The 27374-nt window shown below is 46.3% G+C and overlaps 1 protein-coding gene and 1 long non-coding RNA gene across 4 annotated transcripts in view; one reads left to right on the forward strand and one right to left on the reverse strand.

The window, feature by feature from the left end:
• The window catches only part of CARNS1 (carnosine synthase 1), a 32829-nt gene extending 15838 nt beyond the window's left edge, over nucleotides 1-16991 (forward strand). For all 3 annotated transcript variants that reach the window (XM_083728353.1, XM_083728354.1, XM_083728352.1), the window contains 6 exons: nucleotides 6954-7441; nucleotides 7712-7913; nucleotides 8670-8755; nucleotides 9271-9502; nucleotides 11333-11604; nucleotides 13881-16991. In XM_083728353.1, the coding sequence (XP_083584479.1) occupies nucleotides 6954-7441; nucleotides 7712-7913; nucleotides 8670-8755; nucleotides 9271-9502; nucleotides 11333-11604; nucleotides 13881-15113 (2513 nt within the window). In that variant the 3' untranslated portion in view covers nucleotides 15114-16991. The remainder of the gene's footprint in view (nucleotides 1-6953; nucleotides 7442-7711; nucleotides 7914-8669; nucleotides 8756-9270; nucleotides 9503-11332; nucleotides 11605-13880) is intronic.
• LOC310839720 lies at nucleotides 11680-25957 on the reverse strand. Its single transcript, XR_014561606.1, has 4 exons — nucleotides 25252-25957; nucleotides 15174-18993; nucleotides 12665-15114; nucleotides 11680-12524 (listed from the first exon to the last, which is right to left on the reverse strand). It is a non-coding gene; the product is annotated as an uncharacterized lncRNA (long non-coding RNA).
• Between the last annotated feature and the right edge of the window lie 1417 nt (nucleotides 25958-27374).

The following is a 27374-nucleotide window of genomic DNA, read 5'->3' on the forward strand; positions in this document are numbered from 1 at the left end:
ATTTCAGACATTGTGGTAGATTGCAATATTTAGCTGGTGATAACACTGCAACATTTAGCAAGTGATATTATGAGGTTTAGCTGGTGATATTGTGAGCTTTAGCTGCTGAAAACATTTAGTGAGTTATCGCAACGAAAACCAGGTATCGCCTAGCCCTTAAACACATTGTGATTCGCGATATATTGCCAGCTCAAATACTATGAAACAATTATCACGATGTGAACTTCAAACCAGTTTTGGACAATATACCTGCTTAATTCTTTATGTTTTGTCAATTTATTATGGAAAAGTTGTGTGTGTTTAACACAATAATTCTCTCAAAACCGTACACTGGTTCAAACTGACCGGCTACATTATAAAGGTACTTTAGGGTCCCAATGATTGTGACAGACGAGCCATAGTCATATGCAAATGGTGAACTGGGGTGTTGACTATGTAGCTGAAATAGGACTACTGAGAGATAAGAAGGGAGTGTCAGCATGCTCAGAGCAAGCCCAAGGTTTGCTGAAATAGAAAGAGAAACTTCGGGAGAGGAAACCCCAAGGGGACAAAAAATGCAGTCAGCCCAGTGAGGACTCCGTATGCTCAGTAGCCCTTCTGAGTGTCTGGGTGTGGATAGGGTGGAAAACCAGAATGAGGAACCATGGAATGGAGTAGCTTGAAAGAAGGCCTGGCTGGTTGGTTGGTTGGCTGGCTGGCTGGAACACTGAACAGCAGCACTTCACACTGCAGCATTTTGTTGCAGGTCACAGTTGTATGTATTTTATTCATTTGATTGCAGTACTCTGGTTAAAAGGGACAGAAGTGGGGTTTTTTTTAATAAAAAAAATAAATACATAACAGGAACTAAACTTTGCTCCCTCCCGTCAATAAGCTCTGTCCCTTCAAGCACATTTCTCTCCCCTTTGGCTCACTTGCAGCATATGAGCTGGGCTAGAAGGAAATGGTCTCAAACAATGGAGAAAAGCAAGTTAAGACAAGGAAGGGAAATGTTTTTGCTTTAAAAATAGACTTTCTTAATAGTTCAGGGAGACATCCGAATAAAATACCAGTGGATCTCTTGTCGCATCTAGTTTGGCTCAGACTGTGGACTCAAGCCGTATAGATCAACAGTATATTATTTGTACCCAACCTTATGCTTCCAACTGTCATCTATAATAAAGGGTTACAGTTTTAATATGTCACAACCTTTTGTTCAATACTGCCTATTTCACCAGAAGCATACTGAGGTCTGGAAAGTGTGTGTTTGCTTACACACACGTACAAACAACCCACACACTGATGAAAAGGAGTCTTAAAAAGCAAGGCAAAGAAAATGGAAGAGACGCAATACATTATCAGAAAGACAGTAGTAGTTTTTTTCAGAGGGATGAAGGTAGTCGCTTGAGATCTCCACTTAAGAGTATGTACACTTATCACGATTCTGCCACTGGTAAGCAAGTTTTATACCAGTTTTGAAAACTTTTATAGCAGTTTCGAAACAGTGGAACAAAAGAAATACATAGAAAGCGATTCTTCGCTCATATTCCTTTCGAACTTTTAAAATTGGTCTGATTCAGTCTCTGTTCTTGCTGCAACAAAGTGACATTGTAACTCTGCAGAGCCTGTAGTCTCCTGCTGCAGAAACAGCTGTGAGAACCACTGCAAAGTCTTATCACTCTCCCCCCCCCCCCCCCCCCCGCAGCCACCCATCAAGTTTTATGTTCATCCTGGTAGCTCTCACACTCCACATAAGGTTGGGGACTAACAGTCAAGCTCTAATGTCTTTACACTTTACATGTAATCACATCATTAGCATTCATGGAATTAATTAATTTAATACACATTTTAATAAATAAAAATACTGTTTATACCTACCGTATTTTTTGCTCTATAAGACTCACTTTTTCCCTCCTAAAAAGTAAGGGGAAATGTGTGCGCGTCTTATGGAGCGAATGCAGGCTGCGCAGCTATCCCAGAAACCAGAACAGCAAGAGGGATTGCTGCTTTCACTGCGTAGCGATCCCTCTTGCTGTTCTGGCTTCTGAGATTCAGAATATTTTTTTTCTTATTTTCCTCCCCCAAAAACTAGGTGCGTCTTGTTGTCTGGTGCGTCTTATAGAGCGAAAAATACGGTAATTGTAGAAATAAAGAACATGACTATACAAAGACGTATCTACACATCTACAGGTTAGGCCCTTAACATTGCCAAAATTTTCTTGTTTCAACCACAGAGTTTATACAGGTGTAAATAACATTCTGTAGCCAAGGGATCAGTGCCCCTTTCCCGAGCTTCAATTTTATTTGGAACTGTGGCATGTGGGGAAATGGTTAAATATTCTTTCCTCCTCCCCTGGCTGCATCTCCAGTCATGATTGCCTTCCCCCTCCTCAATTGCAGTTTAGGGTGGAAAATAAAATAAATGGGTATAAAGGCAGCACCATTTGGAAAAGGGAGGGTTGATTAAACAAGAGTGGGTTCCTAGAGAGGGGAGATAGACCATAGAGAAGGAAATGGTTAGAGCACAATCTATGGAGGCCATTACCAAACTGTAGGCTGGAAGAGCTGGATTATGGGTTACCTACGCCTGAGGAAACGGTGCAGCTGTTCCATTGTGAGAAAAAGTAATGGAAGCTGACTTTTTGATCAGTGGCATGCAAAAGCCTTGTTAAAAACAAGTCAACTCTATGCTCAGCATAGAGGCAGTTCCAGAAGATGGGGAATTTGCTATCACAATTCCTATACAAACAAAACAGGCAACTTGATAGATAAAAACAAACTATTGCTTTCTCAGCCTTATTGAAGTGACATGTGCACTGGATTGGATCTTTTTCCCCAACCCAGTGAAATCGGATTCGGTCATGACAAATTTTGATTTATATATCTGAGCCTGCAATATAATTATTGTATTTACAAGTACATTATAACAGACCACTTCATTACAAACCCAGTGCCTGAAATTCATCAGAATGCTGTCTCTAGCTGCAATCCTGTCTCAACCAAGCTATCTGGCTGTGCATGCTTCTTAGAGACTCTCTTGGGCAGCTGCTGCGCTGTATTCCTGGCATTCTTCCCGTCTCTTCTCAGAGGCCGAGACGGGCTGGTGGTAACCAGAGCTCTTGTGGCAGCTGAGCTGCTCAGATTTCCCGCTGGCTAAAGTGCATATAGAAGAACAGGGCTGGAATAAACCAGAAGGTCAACTCTCCAACCTCCCACACCAAGGCACAATCCCTCCACCCTTCAGCCTCCCATAGGGCTTGGCAACTCTTTGTTCGGATCAGTGAATGCTCTGGCACCATTTCTGCTGGAATTCCGAGGGCTAATTCGCACCTTAAAAGTGCCGGATTCTCAATGACAGAATACACATGCAACATTGGGTTCTGGGAAAGGATCAGGTACCATTTCTGTGTTCAGGGCATGGAAATCCAGCCTCTAAAATGCACACAATCTGCTTGCAATTAAAACTTCATCATATTTTTATGTTGCTGTTTAAACTAGAATTGTGTGTGTGAAAGAGAGAGAGATCGTTCAAAAGGTGACCTCTGTATTTTGAAGCCAGACTGGACAGCTCCCAGCTGCAGGGAAAATTAAAGGTGTGGTTTTAGAGCAGGGCGTATCCAAATAATGCCCCCCTCCTTTTTTATGTTCTGAAAGTGCTGTGGTTTCCTAGAGCTAATAACTAGCCCAACCTATGAGCACTTGTAGAACTGAAATTATTCAGTCTCTTTCCCAGCTGACAGATACAAGAGTGGCTTCTGTGGCCTCGTAGCTTTCAATCATCTATCTGCTAAGGTGGCAAGGAAATGAGTCTTAATAATGGAAAGGTCTGCACCTGAAAGTCTTCTGGTCCTGCAGTCCAGCTTGATGTCCAGAGCCCTCCATAGTCACTGTGTGATGAGAGGGCTCCTTCCTACTTTACCTCCACTTCTCCCTGTGTGTCTTAATTCCACGTGGTTTTATTTTCTAGTATTGTCATGGTATGGGAATGTGGTGACCTCTGTACAAAGACAAGGTCTTTTGTGCTGTCCGACACATATACACTTAGAAATAGATTTGCCCAGCGTAGCCGCTAATTTTGGTACCAGCTGAAATAGCAGTTCCCAACATGGCTGGTGAATCTCAAGCGTAAGCGTGTGACACGGGTGGGAATAGCTTTTTCCTTCTCTAGTGCAGTTGTTGCCCCGACTGTTAGGGGAGGGTTCTGCATGTGCTGCTTCCCTACAGCAGCAGAGCATGAGGAAAGGGTTTCCCCCCACCCCTCTGTTTAGGTCTTCTGACAGACTACAGTGCATGTACAAAGAAAGTAGGGTTGCATATGCTGTCCCCATTCAGCCTCTCTGTGTTAGGCTGACTGTACAGATTCTACAAATGCTGAACATACACACGGCTCCCTCCCTGCAACTATCGGGAATCCTGAGGTTCCATGTGATCAGTTTGGGAGACTGAGAGTAGGGACTGCTCTTTGGAAGGCTCAGTGGCTAGAGCATCTGCTTTGCATGATCCCTGAACCCACGTTGAATCCCCAGCATCTTCAGGTAGGGCTGGGAATGTCCCCTGTCTGAATCCTAAAGAGCTATTGGCAGTCAGTGTTGTGACAATTTTGAGTGTGATGTAACAGTTGCTTGGCTTGGTATAAAGCTACTTCCTGTGTTCCATCTGAAAATGTCCAACGTCTAGAGGTAAAGTGAGGGCTGCATGCCTCTCGCAGTGCTGCTGGCGAAGGAAGTGGAAAAGGGCAAAGTTTCCCTAAGGCCACATTCACACCATACATTTAAAGCACTATGATGCCACTTTAAATAGTCATGGCTTGCTTCCCCCAAAGAATTCTTGGAGGTGTCATTTGCTAAGGCCCGCACTGGTCCTGTTAGCTAGGAATGATGGGAGTTGTAGTCCCAAAACAGCTGGAGGGCCAAGTTTGGCCATGCCTAGCTAAGGGTTGCTAGGATGTCCCACTCCCCTCCCAGAGCTACAATTCCCAGAGTGGTTAAACTATAGATCCCTCTTCACAGGGAACTCTGGCATTGTAGCTCTGGGAGGGGAATGGGTTCTCCTCTCAAAACCCATAACAAACTACAGCTCCCAGAATTCTTTTGGGGAAGCCACTTCTGATTAACATGGCATCAAAATGCTTCAAATGTATGGTGTGAATGTGGCCTAAGAGAATTAAGAACTCTGCATCCCTTTAAATTAGATTAGGTATGAGGGACAGTGGATATGCCTCAGGTTACTGCTGCCCGAGGTGAGACATTTCTGAAGGATGGAGCGGCTGCGTTAATGCAAGGCACTTCACTGGAGGTGAAGTGGCTTATAGTGCTGCTGTGTGAGGGAAGGTTTTTTCCTCTTTGCCTCCCCACTGCCAGAGTATGAGAATTTGGTTACAAGACTGGAGGATTTTGAAACTCTGTCTTAATGGACCAAAACTGATAATCTGACAGCTCAGTTCCAGGTATGGCTGGCTTAGAAGATAAGAAGTGCTTCTCCCCGCCCCCAGTGCTGTGGGTTAACACACACATAATATCTCAGTAAGGGAGTGTGTGATGGTGAAGAGTTTCTCTTAGTTTACTTTTACTTTGCATGATGAATATCTTTTCTGTGGGTCAAAGGAAATGCCTCACCCTTCCATCTGTTGCCGTGGAACTGGAGGTAAACAAAAGGGTGTGGGTTTAGTTTCAGATAGCCAATGCATAAAATGAGAAACCAAAACAAAGAAGCATATATATATCCACACAGAGGCAATAACCTTCAACTTTGTAAAGTAATGCATTTATAGTTGAAGGTTTTGTCTTATCTAAGTATATCTTCTATATTTTGGGCATGCTCCCCTCCTCAACTTTGGATTGAATACTGCATTACTCACTAGTTTCGGATGGGGGGGAGACCCCTGAAAGATTAAAATGCATTAAAGATTTAAAAGATTAAAATTGGGTTGTGTTCCAAAGAGGGTGACCAGAATGGTGAAGGCTGGTGGAGAAGGCTGGGTGTATTTTGCCTGATGAAGATTAAGGGGAGACATGATAGCAGTTTTCAAATACCTTGAGGGCTGTCACACAGAAGATGGAGTAGACATGTTCTCTGTTGCTCCAGAGGGTGGAAATTGCAAGGAAGCAGATTTCAGCTAAGCATTAGAAGACATGTCCTGATGCAGTAAAAGCTGTTGGGACAGTGGAGCAGACTTGCCTTAGGAGACTCTTTCTTCACTGGAGGTATTTAAGCAGAGGCCGGACAGCCACCGGCCAGACTCTGCAGTGGGGTGCACTAGAAGTCCTCCAAGTTCCCTGCCAAGTCTGTGGTTCTAGAGCAGGACTGGACAACCTCTGTGGCCCTCCAGAGGGTTGCTGGGACTTCAAATCCCATCACTCCCAGTCTGCATTGCTAACAGAGGTGATGGGCGTTGTACTTCAGCAACATCTGGAAAGCCACTGGTTCCCCCATGCCTATTCTAGAGGGTAAAATTTGACTTGTCACCTCGGTAAGCCCTAAAAGTACTGGCATTATGAACAGACCAGTTTTGCTAATGTGATATAAATGGAGCATTAGTGCTACTGGCTACTGATGGGGAGGAAATGTAGAAGAGGTGCTAATGATGTCACAACAGATGATTCCATTTCCTTTCTCCTGTTCAATCTCTCTCCATTCATAGGTGACTTATGGGAAAGCGTGAGAGAGTAACACTTTCCAGAGAGCCAGAATAAGATATACTCCCGCTTAGTTGGTTCCAAGGCAGTTGTTGGGGCAGATAATCAGGGTGTTGACTGCACTGAGAGCATGTAAGGCGCCAAGTCGCCCAGCTGCTGCTGATTACTCTGACGCGACTGTCGTGCAGGCTGCCGCATTTTGGCAACCCCTCCCAGAACCTTTAGTAGGGGAGAGATTTTTGCCACCCTGGTCCAGCTCAGGGCACGCTTCTCTGCTGTGTGAGTCTTACCTTGCACACACTCATGGGCTGGGTTTGCCCTCTGCCTTCTCCTCCCCAGGTAACATGCTGCTCTGCCTGTCGCCAGCCTGGCTCTCAAAGGCACCATCAGAATCCCACCCAGGAGAGTCGTCCTTGCTGGTCTTCAAGGCCGTGACCTTTGAACTCGGTGGCCGCACAACCCTGGAAGAGTTTGCGCCCCCGCGCCGTGTCACCTACTTCACTGGCTGCTTTGGGCCCTGCAAGGTACAGGGCCAGTCAGCAGCAGAACTGGCCCGAGACCTCGACTGCCCCACGGGGGGCTCAGGAGAGCTAGCTCGCCTGCTGGAGGACAAGCTGCTGACCCGTCAGCTGATGGACCAGCAGGCATGTGTGGCTGTGCCCCCCACCCTGGCCTTCACCTTCAAGCGCCCGCTGCCTCTACGAAGTGTGACAGAGGAGCAGCGTGTCCGCATGGTGGAGCTGAGTGGCCGTGAGGGGCAGGACAACCTGCTGCAGGAGGAAATAGCAGCCTTCCTGCAGAGTGGCGCCATGGAGTCCTATAGCCAGGTGAGGAGCCCTGAACCTGAGATGGAAAGCTACAAACAGGAGGTTTGGAAAGGTGCGTTATTATATGGCAAGAGCAGTGCACTTCCTGTATCCGGGACAGGGGTCGCCAACTGATGGCCCTCCCATCAGCCCCAACTAGCATGGCCAGTGGTCAGGGTGGGTGCAACTTAAGTAAAGCAACATGTGGAGGGCCTCAGGTTCCTCACTCCTGGAGTTTGAGCTAAGATAATCCTCTGAGCCTAAGTGTTGTCTCTATTGTGCTTCCTATAGGTGGTGGTAAAACCATCAGGCTGGCGCTGGAACGGAGCCCAAGCTGTGTCATTCCATGCTAAGTCAGAACAGGGATGCGTCCTTCAAGCTGTCCTGACGCTGCTGGAGACCCTGGAAGAGGAAGAGAGCATTTTGCTGGAGGCCTTCATTCCCACTGCTCATGTGGTCCGGCCTGGCCCTCCTGACACGAACGGCTCCCCATGTAAGGGATATATTTTCATCCCTTCTCACTGAGGTCGGTCCACATAATGAACTGTCCTAGCGCCCACAATTATGATAGTTTACTCCATAAGTGAGTCTCTCCCATTGACTGCTTCATGTCATCTCTTGCCCACTCAAGAGCACTTGAAAGAGTTGCCTCGCACGAGCTATTTCCTGACGGGATCTAAGTGGGCAAAAGATGGCATGGGCAGATTGGGGAAGCTACCATATTGGAATCTGATAATCCTTCAGGAGGATGTTGCATTGCTGATTTTACTCCAGACTTTGGGCCTCTTCTGATGACCTGTTTACTGAACATTCATCCCAAATTGCTTGCGCAAAGCTTATGCAAAGGTTTGATTACATCTGGTCTTTATTGACAAGTGTTCTGAGTTGTTCATGGGGTGGTTATACATCAAGGGCAATTTGTCCTGCATTCATCCCCGATTGGCATTTGGGGTATTTACATGTCTTTCCACCGGTCATTTGTTTATCCCGCACTGTCACTTTCCAAACCACAGAAAGTATTTCTTTTAAAAGTGCCTTTGTTGTGCTAAGCCAATAGAGCCCTTTGGTACCTTGTAAACGTGCAAGGCTAAAGTTCCAGCATGCACTTGAATCCCTCCTGCAAAATGATGACACTCTGGAGGCACCCCTTCTTCTTTTCACTCCCCTCCACATGCCCCACTCCTATCAATTTGCCTCTCTGATATATTCTATCTCCCTCTCCCTCCCTCTCCTACATCTCCGATTCCAGGCAATTCATCTCCACAGCCCAATCTAGCAGTCCGAATATGTGCTGTTGTCTGCAGATCCCGAAAAGACCAGCCTCTACTGAGCAAGGTAATCAAAGCCCAGAGCTCCACTACAGATTGGGGGAAGAAATCCCAAGGAATTCTCACTGGCAGAAAAATTGTAGCCCTGTACTGTAGTCCGTTCCTCTTACCTGTTTTCAGGGGAACAAATTGTTGGTTGAGGGCAAGGAAATAAGTGGCTCTGCCCAGTTTTAAACTGTTTTGTGAGGAAGACACACAAACACTGATTGGTATTGGTAGATTTGGGTGATCTTTTGACTCCAAAATAATGTCTTGTTTGGAACCAGGCTAGCTTATTTTATCAACTGTCCCACTCACAGTCTCTAACCTTCACCTGGAAAGACTCCAGAAATCATAGATCACGGCACAAAATCCCACAGACACCTTGCATGCACACAACCATAACCCGCTGTATGAACAGAAGAAAGTAGAGAAATTCCAATTTGGACTGTTGGTATGGAGATGTTAAGACTAGCTGGAGGAACAGATGCTTGAATGACAGCAGCCCAGACAGACTGCATGCATTTTTTGGTTCTCTTTCAGGTGGTGTGTGGTGTGGGCCGGGCAGATAAGCCCCTGAAGCACCAGGCCACAGTGCCCCAGACTTTGGAGAGCAGCCTGCGTCAGTGGGGACTAAAGGATGAAGCCCAGATTGCAGCCATTCATGCCCAGATAAAGCAGAAGGCTGAAGCAGCCATGAAGGCCTTCATGGACATGGAAGCTGGCCTGTCAGTTGAGCAACGAGGTGGTCGCCGAGCACAAACCGACATCATTGGTGAGTTACCCTGTCAAGTCATTACGGAGGCTGCTTCTAAGACACTGGGGCCCTGCACTTTCGATGCCCAGAATAGCATGAGGCTATCAGCATTCCTCAAGCCCAGGCTCCATCAGCTGTGGGGCAGCAGTGCAAAGCAGCTGCACTTAGCTATGCAGCAGCAACCAAAACTCAATTTTAATCAGCTATGGGGAAGTCCTTGCCAAGCCCTTGTGTTCAGAAATCCTTGCACTGGCAGAATGATTGGCAAAGTGTGGTGCTGAATTCCTCCTTCTGAACCAGTGGCAGGTTGGGACCCTGAAATCCCACAACCCCAGAGATGCATACACCTTTTTGTCCCGGCCTCTGATGTGGACATGAAACTGTAATGATTCCCCAATATCTTCAGTGTATGTTTCTGGCAGTGCAAGAACCAATCCCTTAAGTTTCTGCAGCACAGTGATGGAGCCTGAGTTGCTATTGTGGAAACTTCTGTTGTAATGCCTTTTGTGAACTCTTTGCCTCAATAAAATTCTTGAGCAACAGGTTCCTATGGCAATCATTCTTCCTAAAACCAAACAAAAAAAATGACAAACCCAGTTGCTGCCCCTTAGTTATGTTTTGATCTCATTGACCAGCTTATCAGAAACCATTAATTCTCATTTAGATTTATTTCCCACTGTATGACGTGTACTGTACTAAACTTTTTCATCCTCTCTCACTCACTGCCTAATGGCAGTGGCCTGCAGATGTACAAAAGCTGCATGCACACTCTTCTCCCCTTGCTTATTTTATTTATTGATTTCTCACCCCTTGGCCATTCTGACTGGGGCTAATGGGAGTTGGAGTCTAACAACATCTGGAGGACCACAAGTTCCCCATACTTGGATTAATCCATTGTTCTTAGTGCACCTTTGAGGTTTCTTCTCTTTCATTCCTTTTCTGTCTTTATGACACATTTGGCCCAATAGTTCATTTAGATGAGAGGTGTTCCCCATTGGCCCAATGTCTAATCCTCCAGCCTTTACGGAATGATGGGCTGGTCCAGCTGCTCCTAGGAAAAGGGTTGCTGCCAGCTGCCAACCTCTAAGGCAAGAGAGCCAGCAGCAGCTGCAAATTTGGCCTGACAGCAGGCGAGGAAACTAGCGGGGCGAGAGGTACAGCAGCAGCGGCACAACTTCTCAGTGTGTGCAGCAGTACAGTGGTACCTTGGGTTAAGTACTTAATTCGTTCCAGAGGTCCGTACTTAACCTGAAACTGTTCTTAACCTGAGGCACCACTTTAGCTAATGGGGCCTCCTGCTGCTGCCATGCCGCCGGAGCACAATTTCTGTTCTCATCCTGAAGCAAAGTTCTTAACCTGAAGCACTATTTCTGGATTAGCGGAGTCTGTAACCTGAAGCGTATGTAACCCAAGGTACCACTGTGGTGAAAAGTGCAAATTCCACATTAGGAATTATTAGGGAAGGAATTAAAAATAAAATAAAATTTTGGAGGCTAATTCTGTCATGTTGGCCCTGTAAAAAGCACCATGTTCAGAAAGCAGGGTGGGATGCTCAGTTATCAAATCCTAGTGGGTAACAGAAGAGTACTGCTGCCTTGATGGTTTCCTGTGGAGAGGCGGGTGGTTGGCAATCCATGTGAAATGGGATGCTGGATGAGGTGGACCTTTTGAGCAGATCCTACCAGGGCTGCTCATATGTATAATGAAGGAGCTCTTACTTCAGTGGGGTTATTTGTTCCATCAACTCACCCTTGGGATTCGGCTAATGGTTGAGCTGACCAGAAGTTCAGTGATCTTCAGCCACATGTTCTTGATTGACAGGGCCTCCTTTGCTTCTCCTTTCTCCAGGTGTGGATTTTCTCCTAAGCTCAGAGGAACAGGTGCTGCAGCTGGTGGCCCTGGAGATGAACTCGCAGCTGTGCCTAGAGACCTGCTCCGTCTTCGAGTCCATGGGCCGGGTGGTGGGGGCTCCAGCGGGCGAGGCAGCACGCCCCCTGGTGGAGACGATGATGCGTCGCGTGCAGTGCCACCTGATGGAGGGCAAACACGTGTTGGTCATTGGGGCCGGCGGAGTCAGCAAAAAGTTCGTCTGGGAGGCAGCCAGGGACTACGGGCTAAAAGTAAGATGCGGAAACCGGAGCCATGCAGCCCCCCACAGGCTGCAGGATGGACTAACTAGAGCAGCACCCCCCTAAAGCCCCCGTCCATATAATATAAACTTTATGGGTGCCATCTAAGCACAGAGAGGGGAGAAAGGCACAGTCCCCCTGCCAATCAAAAGGGCTCACCATTGTGCTATGCATTTACGCCAGTGGAGCTGGCCTGCTTGCTGCCTTGCTGCTCCCCGGTCATGCTATTCTTGAGGCTGGCCATCTTATCAGGATTACTTCGAGCAGGGCATCGGACAGCCCAGTCTGGAACCAAGTTTTAAGTTGGACGAGTCACTGGGGATGGAAGTGAGTTCTTGAGGATTTCAGGCGTAGCCAGGTCTGCTTCTTTCTTAATCACATCTTGCCTCCATTTAAAAATGGTAGGAAGCAAACATGAGGCACGACTGCTGTGCGGGTTCTGGATCCCCAAGATCCCAGTCTGCCAAGCAGCACTTGCTTCCTTGTTCCTGGCCTTCTATAGCAGCCAGGAGGCTTCAGAGGCTGAAGCTTCTTCTGTCACTGCTTCTCCACCACAGTGTGCAGCTGTTTAAAGCCACAGGCTAAAGGAAATGGGATGGAAGCCTTACAGCTGAGGCAGCAGGGATACATAAAAAGAGCTTTTTCAATGAAATACCCCTGCTTTGCCTCTCCCATCCCTTGTATCATTATTTATTAGACTTATTAGTCACTTGTTAACTAAAGGTCTCCAAGTGACTTTCATTCTTACCTTCCTAAACATTGTAGTTTTGTGGCTTCTCCAAACTCAGAAGAGAAACCCTGTTCCGTTCTGGGTGCTGGGACATAACTGTGCTGGTTATTGTCTGCTTTGGAGGACATGGGTGTACAGTGCAGTTTCAAGAATGAACTGGGTTATCCTGTTTCCAGGACCTCTAGATCAGTGTTTCCCAACCTTGTGCCTCCAGATGTTTTTGGCCTACAACTCCCATCATCCCTAGCTAGCAAGACCAGTGGTCAGGGATGATGGGAGTTGTAGGCCAAAAACATCTGGAGGCACAAGGTTGGGAAACACTGCTCTAGATTACCTTTGGAGCCACAAAGGGGGCCCCCTCTGAATAGGCGGGAGACTGACAAGCAGAATAGATATGGGGATAGCATGTGTGGGGAGGGGTGGTGGTAATGTTGTAATAAAATGAAAACTAAATTGGTAGGAGGAGACAGCTGGCGGTTTAGCCAGCAGCAACTAGTCCCATTTTTCTTTCAAAAGCCCAAGTGCCTTGATGCCAGTTTATTCCTCTGAGGGCTGAATTTGCCCCTGTTGGAGTCTTGCTGCCATTTTGCAGTTCAGACCCTGAACAAAACATGTTGACCAGAGACTATGTCAACAGCTACGGTCTTCACAATGGGACAGTCTGTATGCTTTATTCTCCTGGAAAATGGCTGTGCTCCGGAGTTACTTTAAAGTGGTGGTGGGGGGAGCCTGCTTTGATGTCCCCATGTCTCTGGAGTTGCTATATGTCCCTGCTAAAATCATCAGCAGTGAAACTGTTAAGGCTGCCTTTCCCATCCACTTGGCTTATTTTTTGTTTAGTTATTTACTTAAGCTATTTATATTAAGTGGTGTAACATAAGACTTAAAGGCACACAGTGGATATGCTTATGGCTCACAAAGCCCAATGAGCTGAATGGAGGAACCTCCCTGATGCAAACTGAATCCAGTTTAAGGAGGCACAGTGGACACGCAGAGCAGAAGAGTGACTCCCTTTTGCACACACACCCATGCAACCACCTGGCTCAGCTTCTTGTTTCTGCCCTCTTGCCAGCCATGGTCCTTCCCCAGCACCACCTCCTACTACACCTAGAGGACAATGTCTCCTCATTCTAAATTCTCTTGTTGCTGAAGCAGGCATGTAGAGAATGATCAGATCCTGTCTCCCTCCCCTGCCACCAAACCTGTGGGTTCCAATGGAAGCTGTCCCACCAAGAGCACAAATGGGATGCCTGCAAGATGGGGAGTTGCTGCCCATAGATTGGAGCCTACTTCCCAGGGGGCTGTTGTGCCGTGCCTGGTCCCAAGGAGCTGTCCTTCTCTGGTACTGTCAGTAGTGATGCATCTCTGATTTTTCTCCCATCTTCTCTGCATCTCTGCCCTTCTGTGTCTGCCCTTCCTTCTTCCCCATCCCTGCTCCCACTCCTACCTCTCTCCTACCCCACTCTCTCTCTCTTCCCATCTCCACCCCACCCCCCTCTTTCTTTCTCGCTCTCTTTCTGATCTTTCCCATCCCCAGATCCACCTGGTGGAGTCCGACCCCAACCACTTTGCCTCCCAGCTGGTGCAGACCTTCATCCACTATGACACCACAGACCACAAGAGGGATGAAGAGCATGCCCAGAGGCTGCTGGGGCTTGTGCAGGAGCGGGGCTTGCATCTGGACGGCTGCCTCTCCTACTGGGACGACTGCATGGTCCTGACGGCACTGGTGTGCGAAGGGCTGGGCCTGCGCTGCAGCTCCCCGACAGCCATGCGCGTGGCCAAGCAGAAGAGCCGCACTCACCTGCACTTGCTGCGCCGTCGCAAAGAGGGGGCTCGCTGGCCCTCGGCAGCGCTCTATGCCGTGCCCTGCTGCCACCTAGAGAGCCACACGGATGTGGAGCGGGCTGCGAGCCACATCAGCTTCCCTGGGGTCATGAAGCTAGAGTACGGGGCCGGGGCTGTGGGGGTCAAGCTGGTGGAGGATGCACAGCAGTGCCACCTGCACTTTGACAAGATCTCCAGGGACCTGCAGGATGATTCAGACCACCCGGGCATCGGGCTGGGCTGGGGCAATGCCATGCTATTGATGGAGTACGTCTCCGGCACTGAGCACGACGTGGATCTGGTGATGTACGAAGGGCGGATGCTGGGGGCTTTTGTCTCTGACAATGGGCCCACCCGGGTGCCCAACTTCACCGAAACAGCAGCCTGCATGCCCACCTGTCTGCCCCCTGACCGTGAGGCGCAGCTCATCCGCGCTGCCTACCAGTGCTGCTTAGGCTGCGGCCTCACCGACGGCGTGTTCAACGTGGAGCTGAAGCTGACCGCGTCCGGCCCCAAGCTCATCGAGATCAACCCCCGCATGGGCGGCTTCTACCTCCGCGACTGGATTCAGGAGATCTACGGCGTGGACATCATGCTGGCCTCCGTCATGGTGGCCTGCGGGGTGGTCCCCCTCCTGCCTGCTCGCTCTCGCCCCCGCATGCACCTGGTGGGAGTGATGTGCTTGGTCTCGCAGCACCTGCAGGCCCTCAAGTCCACGGCCAGCCTGGAGACGCTCCAGGCCCTGCATGAGCGCGGAGTCATCCGCCTCAACCTGCTCGATGATGAGCTCGTCTCCAGCGAGTACGAGGAGCCCTACTGCAACGTGGCTTGTGCCAGTTCTAGCCGCCGCGAGGCCTGCCTCAAGCTGCTCGGCATCTGCCAGGTGCTGGGCATCGACTCCCCACACTACCCTGTGGCCCACTTCCTCTCGCATTTCAAATAGCCTTGGAGATATGGCTCCCTCCGTCTGGAGCTGAGCCTGGGCCTGCTCCGGAGAGGGAGCCTTGCCTGCCCCTGCTCCTAAATTAGCCTTCCCCTGCTCCCAACTCACCACTGGGGTTTGCATTATTACACAAACGCCCTATTTCCTACAGTCTTTCTCAAGTGGCTGCTGTCTCCCTCAGGAAGGAGCGTGGCACCATCTGGTGCCATCTCTGGTAAGTGCCACACACACACACCATTCACACCCTTGAATGGGCTCACAGCCTCCTTTTGCGGGGGGGTCCTATTCAATGCAGAGTCCCACCCTTCTTGAAGTCATCTCCTCTTCCTTTATTTGCAGCTCTGCTTAATTCCCCAACTACAACCTTGGGTCCTACATTGTTCCTCCCCACCACCATACACAGAGGCAAGATCTCGCCTCTTCACTTTCCCTTTCTTCCGCTGGGGGAAAAGTTGTTGGCTCATGGCCAGGCATCCCCTGGAGAGATGCTACTTCTTGCTTCCAAAATCAGTGGAAAGAGGGCTGGGATCAAAAAATTCTTACAGTTCCCACCAGCCACAATACTTCAGTGATCCTGCAGAGCAAAATAGTGCAAATCTGACTCTGAGCATTCCCCCCCCCCCCCGCCCCAAATATTGAACCCCCGTATGCAAACGTCATCTACTTACGGGAAAGTCCCGCAAACTCCTCTGCCAACCTACTGTAACAAAAGGACCATATGCAAGCCTGCAATAACAGATGTTTACAGAGCAGTAGAATGTAAGACATTAACAACTGACTCAGCACTTGCAAACCCCCGCAGTAACATCCTAGCACCGCGTGATCCTTTTAGGAGCTAATGAGCATGCACAATACTGTGCTCATAAAATGACCATAGAAATAACAGGAGGGCAAACAGTGATGCAGTGGCAATCTCTGACATGCATGCTTAGGTGCTAAGAGAAGCCGCCAACCAAGTTTTCAGTGCTTGCAAGAGAAACTGCTGTAACAATCTCCCTGCAGTGTCCCAAGAGAGACCCTACAGTAGGATATCACTGTGACGGCGCTTCTAAGCACCCACCAGTAACATATTAGCATATGAGAATCTCCAGTGAAAAACAGCACCAGCACTCCTGACTTACCTTAAAATAATCAGCCTTCCGACGGAAGCCCCTTCCAATGCCCCTGAAGACCCTACACTACTAAGAAACCATAGTGCCAGCATTCCTGAGTGTTTCTGCAATAACAAGCCACAACCTTGCCACCACTCTGAATTATGGTGAAGTAGTAATGCTTTGTGCATAGTCCTAGCATCCCCAAATAAGTGACGTTACCAATATAGTACCAGCATCCTTAAAAATGCCTATAACCAGCATAAAGGAAAAAGAAGCAAACGCAGTTTTGACTGGCATGGTGGAAGAGCATCTCTTGTCTGTTTAGCACGCTAGTGAACAACTCTGGCCCTCCAGAAGCGGTTGGATTACGACTTCTGTCAGCCCCAACCAGACATGGCCAATGATCAGAGATGACGGGAGCTGCAGTCCAACAGCATCTAGAGGGTCCATCAGCCTACCACACTTGTTTAATAGCTCATGAGTTTCCTGCAGCTTCTGAAAGAGCAGTTGCAGGATGGAGCACCTGAAGGGCCTGGGATGACATTCCAGAGCCTGTGAGGCTTAAATGACAGGCATATTGATCCCGTTGGGGGAGAGGGGAGGCAGGAACAGAGAGATTCAGGGTGCCCATGATTGGGTGACTAACAGCAGGACCATTAGTTAAGTGTGCCCTCCTAACATGGGTTGGTGACCCTGCCTTCCTGCCTGCCTATCCTTCCCAACACTTCTGTAACCAGGCAGGCATAATAGTTCCTCCCCCACAATAAAATGCCGTGTAAAAACATCCAGACTGCAGAGGTGTTATTTGCACCTGCCCCAGAGCTCAATACCCAATTGCTTACTGGCTGGTGAAAGAAAACCTGGCAGAGAATGAAGATCTGCTGAGAAGCAAGTGGACTTTGGAGGACTTCGCTGGATGGATAAGAATCTTCGCAGCCACCCCCCCTCACCTCATGGACCTGTTCACTTCAGGGAGGCTTCCAGATGCTTCTATAAGAAGCTGCTCCCAAAGGGGGGGGGGTGGAAATAGCGTTCCAGAGTTTGGCTGTTCATCATCTTATGTGAAGAACAAAGACTGGCTTCATTCAGCACCCAGACCAGATGTTCTTTTCTGCACTGTTCTGCCCAAGGGTATTCTCTCCTCTGACCTAGGGTGTTTAGAGCAGTTGAACCAGAATTTATACCCTTCCTGAAAGGAAAGAGCAGCTCTCCCTTTGTCTTAAGCACTTTGCAGGTTTAGGCAGAGCTACTCAATTGAACTGTTCTCTTTAACCAAAATGACTGAGAGGAGGGGTTTGACATTCTCCAGTAAGGAGGGTGAGGTAGGTGTAGCTGTCATTCTCTTACCTTGGTTCTGCTTTAACCAACCCCTCACCTACATAGTTATGAATGACCTGTGAAAAATAGTCTTCTCTGCTGCTTTGGAATGAATCCTGATACTTTTCAGGCCTTGCCATCGGAACCAAAGCTTCATTTGCTAGATCTACCCCACACATTTCCTGCCTTCTCTTCACAAAACAATCTTTGTACTTAATTAAGACCAGCGAGTTCGTGAATTCTAGATACAAAACGTACCATGAAGAAACCTAGTTACGTGACCGGAATGCAGTAGTCATATTGAAGAGAGGGAAAGAGAAATGGGAAAAAAGCTCTGGCAAACTTTCTCAATTTGCATTAACTTCTGCTCATGAAGTAATTCCATAATGTCATGGAATTTGTAATGCTTTGGCAGTGATGTAGCGTGAGAAAAGTGCTTCAGCAGGAAAGTGCTGGAGGGTAAAAAGTCCAAAGCTGTAAAATGAAATGGGGCAAGGGGTGCTGTTGGCAGAGGGACAGAGCAGTGGAGAAAGGGAGAGGAAGTAACTGCCAAGCCACTTCTGTTCAGCCATGGAGAATGCACAAGTCCCAGGCATTTGACATTCTGTAGCCTTAACCATTCTACCAGGGATACTGGGAGAGCTCAGAACTCAGGGAGCCCTGTCTTTTGACATCTAATCCATGCTAGTTCTTCCCTCAAAATAAGTGCCACGGGAAGAAAAACTGGGGGGGGGGGTGGAGAATGTCAAGAGCACATAAAAATATTTTATTGGGCCAGTGCTTTTGTGTTCTCTTGGTTACCAAACACATCAGTGTGCTTTGTAAACGGCTCTGAATAAGCAGCGTGCTGTCAGGCCAGTTAAATCTTGCAGGTTTTTGTGCTGCCTTGAAATGCACTCCCCACTTTTTATCCTCTCTTCCGTTTGAGCCTTCTATTCTAGTTTTTCAACAGGAGTGCCAGCATGAAGGTCATTTGCTGACCACGTGGGTAGAAACAATGTTCGCAATCTTGTGTGTCCTTCAGCATGTGTAACCCTATACCATACAGGGCTTTAGCAGCAGAATACGGAGGGCTGATCAAGCTGCATGTTAACCTACATAGATGAAGAATAAGAGGAAACTTACATCGGTCTTTATTAGTTAGGTAACATTTTAATGTATCCCCATGAGAGGATTACCCGTGTTAGAAAAATCTACGCTTCCATTGGCCTTTGAGCTGGGAGCCTACCAAACGTCTCAGATCACAATGTAACTTCTATAAATCTCTGGTGAATACCTAGTCTTCCTGCAGAACACTAAGAAGATCATGATGGGTGCTCCACCTCCAAAGCTGGTAATTGAAGGGGCCAGGAGCCACCTCTCTAAAGGCAGGATTTGGCACAGGAGTCTGTAGTTGCTGACTTCTATAAAGTCATATGGCAATAGATAGACTGAGATACCACCAGAATGTTTAGAACTGGACAACATATCTGGAGTACCAAACCAGAAAATGATTTTTATTAAGAAAAGAAGACAACAGCCACAGTGTCTATATTAATACAGTGGTGCCTTGCAAGACAAAATTAATTCGTTCCATGAGTCTTTTCGTCTTGCGATGTTTTTCGTCTTGCGAAGCACGGTCCGTCGCAACTGCGCCTCTTCAAGCAGCTTTAGGAAAAAAGCGAACAAACTCGCAAGACGTTTTCGTCTTGCGAAGCAAGCCCATAGGGAAATTCGTCTTGCGAAGCGACGCAAAAACCGAAAAACCCTTTTGTCTTGTGCGTTTTTCATTTTGTGAGGCATTCATCTTGCGGGGCACCACTGTAAGTCTCAATGCCATAGTGAAGGACACAACAGAGGGCTTCTAGCATAGTGGAGGAGGTTCTCTACCAATGGTGCAGAGAACCTATCTTTGTAGAAAGATAGCCCATCCAACCTTACATCTAGAACTTATGGGGTCTCGGGTTTCTGCATGTCAGTTGCCCTCATGCTGCTAACCAATTAACTGCAGAATTAAAAACAACACATGCTAGTTAAAGAAACCACAGCTTGCTAAAGAGTAAGCAGTTAAACCAGTAAGTCTTACAGCTTTTTTAAAAGCAGAAAGTCCCTTAGAAGCTGATGTTTGGACTTCATAAAGTGAAGATACAAGGGGTATTATTTATACCTCACCCATCTGGCTGGGTTTCCCCAGCCACTCTGGGCAGCTTACGGTGCATATAAAAGCATAGTAAAACAGCAAACATTAACAACTTCCTGATACAGGGCTCCCTTCAGATGTATTCCAGAAGTTATGTAGTTCTTTGTCTCCTTGACGTCTGATGGGAGGGCGCCACTGCCAAGATGGCCCTCTGCCTGGTTCCCTGTAACTTCTCAAAGTGTGGGAGCCGCTAGAAGACCCTCAGAGGAGGACTTCGGTGTCCAGACTGAGCAATGGGGGTGGAGATGCTCCTTTAGGTATACTGAACCAAGGCTCTTTATTGGATTGATGCAGGGAGAGATGGCTCCAAAGGCATGCTAAGTCTCAGGCCCTGAGGAACTTTGAAGGTAAGTCCCATGAATTGGCCCTGGAAGCTAACAGAATGACAGTGCAGAGGCCACAAGACTAACTGAATATGTTAATGCCTCCCAGAGTCCATCAGGAGATGAGCAAGAACATATTCCTGCAGCTTCTTAATGATCTTAAATGGAAACACCACAGGCCACATTGTAGTAGTCAAGCTATAAAAGCATGCATAAATGTAGGGGAGTACCTCCAAAAAGCAGTCTATGTAACAGTCACCATTGGTAAAAGTTACCTCTGGCTACCACCAATACTTCCTTATTCAGGAGTTGGATCCAGAACTATACCTAGATTACAAATGTATTCAAATCTGGATATCTCCACCACATCCATTGTGGACACACTAATCACATCCACAGCCTAGGTTTACCCCACCAGCAATATCTTGTCTGGATCCCTTTGGCTTTGCCCCTCTAGTTCACTCCTTCACAACCTCCAGACACTGGTTGCGTCAGCCTGTCAGTCCTGTCTGTTTAGCTAGTGATAGAGAATTCCAAGGCTGTCCCAGTGCCTTCATAGATTATGTAGACATTAAGCGGCATTAATAAGAAAAAGTCTTCTGGAACACCCCATGCCAAAGAGCATGACAAACGACAACTCGATGAGGGTGGAAAAACAAAAAAGGAAAAATACTGAAAAGCCAGCTCCCAAAAGCTAGCTGTTCTTCCCATCTGATCCAAAGTATCAAAAGCCAATGAGAAGGCTAACAAGATCAACAGGGTAATAAAGAGGACTCTTGGAGGGTTGCTAAAACTACTACAGAAAAACCCAACAGTAAAGAGTCAAGGAAATAAGTTTCATCTAGAAATGTTTAGCTCAGAAGACAGGAAATGAGGGAATGGACTTGATTGCTTTCATAAGGGGCTAAAAAATGCCATAAAGAAGATTGAGTAAAGTAGTACAAGAAACACACAAAATAGATTACTTCTTCATAGCACACATACTTGAAAACTACTGAATTTGCTGCTAGGAAATGTACTGACCGCTGACTTGCATGGCTTTAAAAGGGGTGTGCACAAATTAATGGAGGATAGGTCTCTCTATGGCTTCTAGCTACAATGGCTGTGTTACTTCTAGTAGAGGTAGTATGTCTACTAGATGCTGTAGAATACAAGTGGGGAGAGTGCTTTTCTGCTCTCATGTACTATTTGTGGGCATCCGTCAGCCATCCACTTGGCCACTGTGAGAACAGGATGCTAGGCTAGATGAGTTTTTGGCCTGATCCAGCTGGACCCCCCACATTTGTGCGGGCCCATCTATACCTACAAGTCTTAACATCTTTGAAAACTCCCAGCATCACAGTGCAGCTGTAATCAATGTACTGGTGATAACTGCTGAAGTACATGGGAGATTGTCTTTGGAATTTATAGACTGCTGGAAGTAATAGAATGTCATTCCCGCCTCCCACTTGCTGATCATGTAAAGTTTACATATCTTCCCTCCTTTCTGATTAGGTAAAGATTTTCCAAAAGCGGCAACAGGAATCAGAATTGATATGGCTGGTGGAATTCCTGCTGCTTATGCTTTACACATGCACCCATGTGGAAGTTATCTTTCTGCAATACAATTCCACATGGTGTGTGAATTTTGCAACCACGTGGTCAGGGCAGATTATGTGGGGCCTTCCCCTGCAATCAGCAAACAACCCAAACTATCTGACTCGCCCTCATATTTGCATAGGTTAATAAAATTGTAGAGTTGGAATGTTTCCCAAGGGTCATCTAGTCCAATTCCCCTGCGATGCAGGAATCTCAGCTTGTAGGTCCAAACCACATGACACTGCATCAGAGAACAGTGGCTTCCATGTGGAATTCAACCAATATTATGGACGACTCTTAACATCTATTAGCATCTGTGAAAGCAGGTGACAACCAATCTCATCATGCATGTTACACTTCATTTGATGTCATGTTACAGTAAAAAAATATGTCTGATTCTAGTTTCATCAACAATGGAGGCTTTGAGCTGCATATATGGGCTACCAGAAAGCAGCTACAGTAGTTCCTAATTCCACTTCTCTAGCACAATAATTAACTCTTCTCCACAGCAATATGTCAAAATCAAACCTTCTAAGCTTACTTGATCTCTAGAGGTAGACAGACCCATTAAAGTCCAGTCTGTCCCAGTACAGTGGTACCTCGGGTTACAGACGCTTCAGGTTACAGACTCCACTAACCCAGAAATAGTACCTCGGGTTAAGAACTTTGCTTCAGGATGAGAACAGAAATCGTGTGGCGGCGGCGCAGCAGCAGTGGGAGGCCCCCATTAGCTAAAGTGGTGCTTCAGGTTAAGAACAGACCTCAGGAACGAATTAAGTTCTTAACCCGAGGTACCACTGTACTACATGGGGATGGGTCTAAGTCCATCCTGTCCTGTTCCCATGCAGATTTTAAAGTGTTTGCACATTGGTAGCCATGTTTCTGCTGTATAATTCACTCTGAGAGTGAGAGTGGCAAGAAGCCCTGCTAACCACTCCAGGCTGTGGATGGCTGGAAGACTTCCCTGGGTCTTAAAAAAAATGGGAACAGAGGAAGTACTGTAGCACTCAGACCATCTCATAAAGGAATCCACTGTAAAGTGGACTCATGATTCTATCCAAATCTTGATTTTCCCAGATGAGATCCAGTAACTCCAATTTGGAATCTGAATTTTGTGGATTCCTCCCTGCTAAGAGCTTTCAACTGCACGTCTCTAGTTACACACCCACACACCCAACTAATAAACTTCACATAGCGCTTAGTTGCAATCTCCTAATCCACAGGCACCATTTTAATGCAAACACCAAATTTATCCACTGTTTTTGCAATAGTAGCTTCCAACTTAAAGTTTTATATACTCAGGAGCTGTTTAGAGCTAAGAGCTACTGCAGTAATAATCCTGTCTGTGTACACTCTACATGCTTTGTTTTTTGGAATCATAACCATTGTGGATTAAACCAAAATAGTGGTTTGAAGCCCTACAAAGCCATGCAAATCGCAGAAAGGCAAGTATTACGTGAAGGATCTTTTAAAGATGAATAACAAGGTTGTGTAACAGAAGGTAGATGTGCTTCTAGGGTATGGTCTGAAAGGAATATGATACAAAACCTTGTCAAACCTAAGTTGGTTTGGGTCTAGTCAGTACTTAGATGCAGCGTTTGAAACTCCCATTGTTCTAGGCACATTTTGCAACAGGGAATTTCATTAGTGCAAAGGTTCTGAGCTCTGGGTGCAGTACTACGCCTAAGATTTCAGATTAAAACTGCAGAGTGGAAGGAAAGGAGGACCTTTTTGCCTTCCCCACTGGAGAAGAGACCCTCTTAAGAATATTAGGGGGGTGGGCAGAGGAAGGACTAGACCATGTGAAAAATGAATGTAATATTTTAACTGCAGTTCGTTCATTTTCAGCTTTGTATTCTTGTTATTAAAAAAGCTCGCCTAGACATTCCGTTTTTGCGCCCATAACCTTGGTTTAAGGTGCCATTTAGCTCCTAGCTTTCATATTTCACTTTCTAACACTGCTTTGATGGGAGATTGGACAAGAACCCTATGTACATTACACCTTGAACTCTGGGATGGAAGAAAGGTGGGGGTACAAACATAATATACGTTAAAAAAAATTAATTTAGAATTAGTCATATTACTAACTCAAACATCGGTACATCCCAAATAAGCCATTACTCCTACTCCACAGTGGTCTAATTAGGAAGCCCATAACAGCACAAGTGTTTTTGAAAAGTGAAGAATAGATTGCTCTAGATTTCTATCCTAGGAGATTTAATTTACTGCCTTTTTCTAAAAACAAACCAACTCAAGAATGTGTTAAGCGCACTCTTACTAGGCTGCAATCTTAAGCATATTTACAATGCAATACTTTCCACTGAACTCAGATGTATTTGGGTATGTCTAAGGCTGGTAGCTCCTAGCACTACACAACCATTGCTCTACTATTGTAAGCTGCGTGTGCAATTTTGTACGCTTGCAATTTTCAGATTTCAGGAGTGCAGCACTCTTTGTCAGTATACATTTTCGCTATCTTCCCATTCTGGTGAGCTTGACATGGTCTTGTGTGTGGAGACAGCAAATTAGAAGTGTTTAATAGCAAATTAGAAGATGAGGTGGGAAAGAAACAGTACTAAAATGCTGCTTAATGGGAGGGGGGACCCGTGGTTTTTGTTTTTAAAAATTGTGTTAAAGTGCTTTTTCATTTTGGTGCTGTGAAATTAAATTATTGTGTAAAAAAATAAGCATGCTGATTAAATGCTGCCACTGGGAAAGGCAATGACAAATGTATGTCCAACCAGATGTGTGGTAATAGATTCACAACCACACTTTTTTTTAAAAAAAGGTGGAATATTAGGTCCAAGGCAATCTATGAGTTGCATTCAACAAAGCACCGGGGTTTACTTTAAGATTATTGTCCCACTGAACAAGCAGCCGGTACACTGTTCTCCCCTGAACTTTTAGTAGCTGAAAGAACATGAAAGATAGAAGAAGAAAGTAAGAATTAACAGAGAGAGAGAGTAGGGAATAAAAAACAACAGAGAATAAAGGAAACCTAAGAAATCTTGGGAAATGAAAAAAAGAGTGATGGAGCAAGAAAAATAGAGGTGAATATGAATGATGGAAGAATAAGGGGACCCCTCCCATTATTTTGGGGAAGAGATTACAGTGGTACCTTAGTTTACAACCATAACCCATTCCGGAGGTCCAGTTGTAAACCAATACAGGTTGTAACCCAAGGTGTGCTTTCGCCAATTGCCCCCCCCCCCAAAAAAAAGGGATTGTAATTTTTAAAAATGGATTGTAATCCTAAAAAAGGGACACACACTTCCGGGTTTGATGTGGTTGTAATCCAAAATGGTTGCAAACCAAGGTACTACTGTAGCTCACATTCTTAACATATAGTTGTGTTCTGAGACTCCCTTGTCACAGAAAGCAAAACTATGGATCTGAGCCCCCACCCTAAGTTATAATTTTTGTGGCTAAAAGTTTTCCTGTTATAAATTGTTATCCCTGTAAAATATGTTGAAGATTATGTTTCTGTCTTTACCATTATGATATAGTAAGGGTTAACAGAGATCTTCACAAAATGGTTGCTCAAAACTAAATGTTTGTTGCCTCTAACACACATATTATTTACAACACTGTCTGGAATAAGGTCCAGGATGCAAATGAATTAATATCAAAAGTACCTCTTGGCCTACTTTGTTCAGTCTGCAAAACCTAGCAATCTGTTGGGCCTTGCAGAGGGCGGCCTCCTTTCAACCTTGGAGTCTCTCTGAGATGTTGCCTTCTACAGAACAGAACTTTCCAGAAGTCTGGTCCTGTGATATGAGTCTTCTTTTCAACATTTAGTTCTCCAGGTCAGGAGCAAAGCTCCAGGAATCTGTTATAGTTGAGAAAATCACACCAGAGGGTTGGAGAAGGAAGTTCAAGGAGCCAGCGCAAAGAGCTGAAAGGAAAGTTGGGGGCCTGTCCTGTGATTTGTTGAAAAGGCGAGAACTAAATGTGTTTCGGAGGCCTAAGTTTTACTGAAGAGCTGAAGCAGGAAGGAGTCACTTCAAAGCCTGAGCAGAACTCAGCTATGGCTGCTGGAGACTGCTTTAGGGCAACAGGTACCTGAACACTAAACTGCACCATTTTGCCTTTGTAAAGAGTTTATTGCTGGCTAGGGCAAGCACAAAGTCTCGGGGTGAAATTCTAACATGCACCCCTACCTATCTGAATAAAAGTTTGATCGTTTGATTTTCTTGTTTGTATTAGCCCTTAACCCGGAACATTATTTTGCACACCACATATCTCTCTAGCTCGATAAAGCCCCATGGGAACATTGGATGAACTGTTGTTCCAAGGACTAGGGCCTTGATCCAGTTCTCTGTACAGGCAGCTCGTCGTATGTTACAACTGATGGGCCTGGATGCAGATGTACATCCTTCTGCACATTTAAAAAAAACACACACACATCCACCCAGTTCAATGATGCTCATATGGTCAAAAACTTCGTGGACATCACAAACAAACCCACACTCCTAAAATGTTGAACATGTAAAACAAACCCTGAGGGCATGCTCACATAATTCTGAAATTGTTTCCAGTACATGCAGGAAAAGTATTCTGACAATCAAATATATATTTTGCAAAAGTGTCACACCTGTGAGTGGAAACTAGGCGGATGGAATGGAAAGACTTAATATCTTCTGTGTTCTTGGTGCTACAGCTTTTCACACCTAAGATTTACCAAGTGTTTATGCAAATAAACAACAGTCAGCAGATATGTTAAACATCTTTCATTTCCTCAGCATACCTTGTGATTTGTGCTGCAAGATTTGCTACACTTGCCAATGCGGGCTATAGCTATGGTCTATTAGCACATTAACCTACTGGCAGCATGGTGTCACAACTTGATCTAAGGTGTGTAACAACAGCTATACTACCCCCAAACAAATAAATGGTAGAAAAATTAAGAAGTGGATTCTCAAATGCATTCTTGGTTGACCTAAGATGGATTCTGGGTCTGAAAATACTGAAGAGTTCTGGTTCAGCAAGACTCATTTCTGATCCATGTAAACGTAGAGGATAACATAGCAGTTCTTGGAACTATCACAAGAGGCCACTGTTGAACAACCTCACTCCATGGAAGAGAAGGTGGAATTTTTGCAGAGAAATTACCGTAAGAGTTGTGCAGATAGAAAAATATCAAATGACACACATAGCATAAACTTCTAGTAAAAGCAGAAAGCTGTCACCAGCCATGATTCCCTTATGGGCACCATGGCTTTGCGGTGTGATTCAGCTAACAACAAAGCCTGCAGGTTTAGCAACAAAATTAAGGCTATCTTGAACTGGCTCAAACTCCACAAAGCATGAGAACCAGAAGCTAAGGCTGATGTCTTCACATACATGCCTCTTGATCACTAGGCAGGTTGTGCAATGACACGTGCTGACTTAAACTTACCCTCCATGCACCCACACTTCTTGGCCTTTCAGGCCCAAATCTAGATGAAGATGGAGAGCAAAGATGCCCCAAGTTCTCCTGACCTTAAGGAGCATATAGTAAAGGTAAAGGTACCCCTGACCGTTAAGTCGAGTCTGGACAACTCTGGGGTTGTGGCGCTCATCTTGCTTTACTGGCTGAGGGAGCCGACATTTGTCCGCAGACAGCTTCCAGGTCATGTGGCCAGCATAACTAAGCCGCTTCTGGCGAACCAGAGTAGCGCACAGAAATGCCATTTACCTTCCCACTGGAGCGGTACCTATTTATCTACTTGAACTTTGACGTGCTTTCTAACTGCTAGGTTGGCAGGAGCAGGGAGAGAACAATGGGAGC

Source organism: Podarcis gaigeae, assembly GCF_964106915.1.
Source record: "Podarcis gaigeae genome assembly, chromosome: 1".
Taxonomy (NCBI): domain Eukaryota; kingdom Metazoa; phylum Chordata; class Lepidosauria; order Squamata; family Lacertidae; genus Podarcis; species Podarcis gaigeae.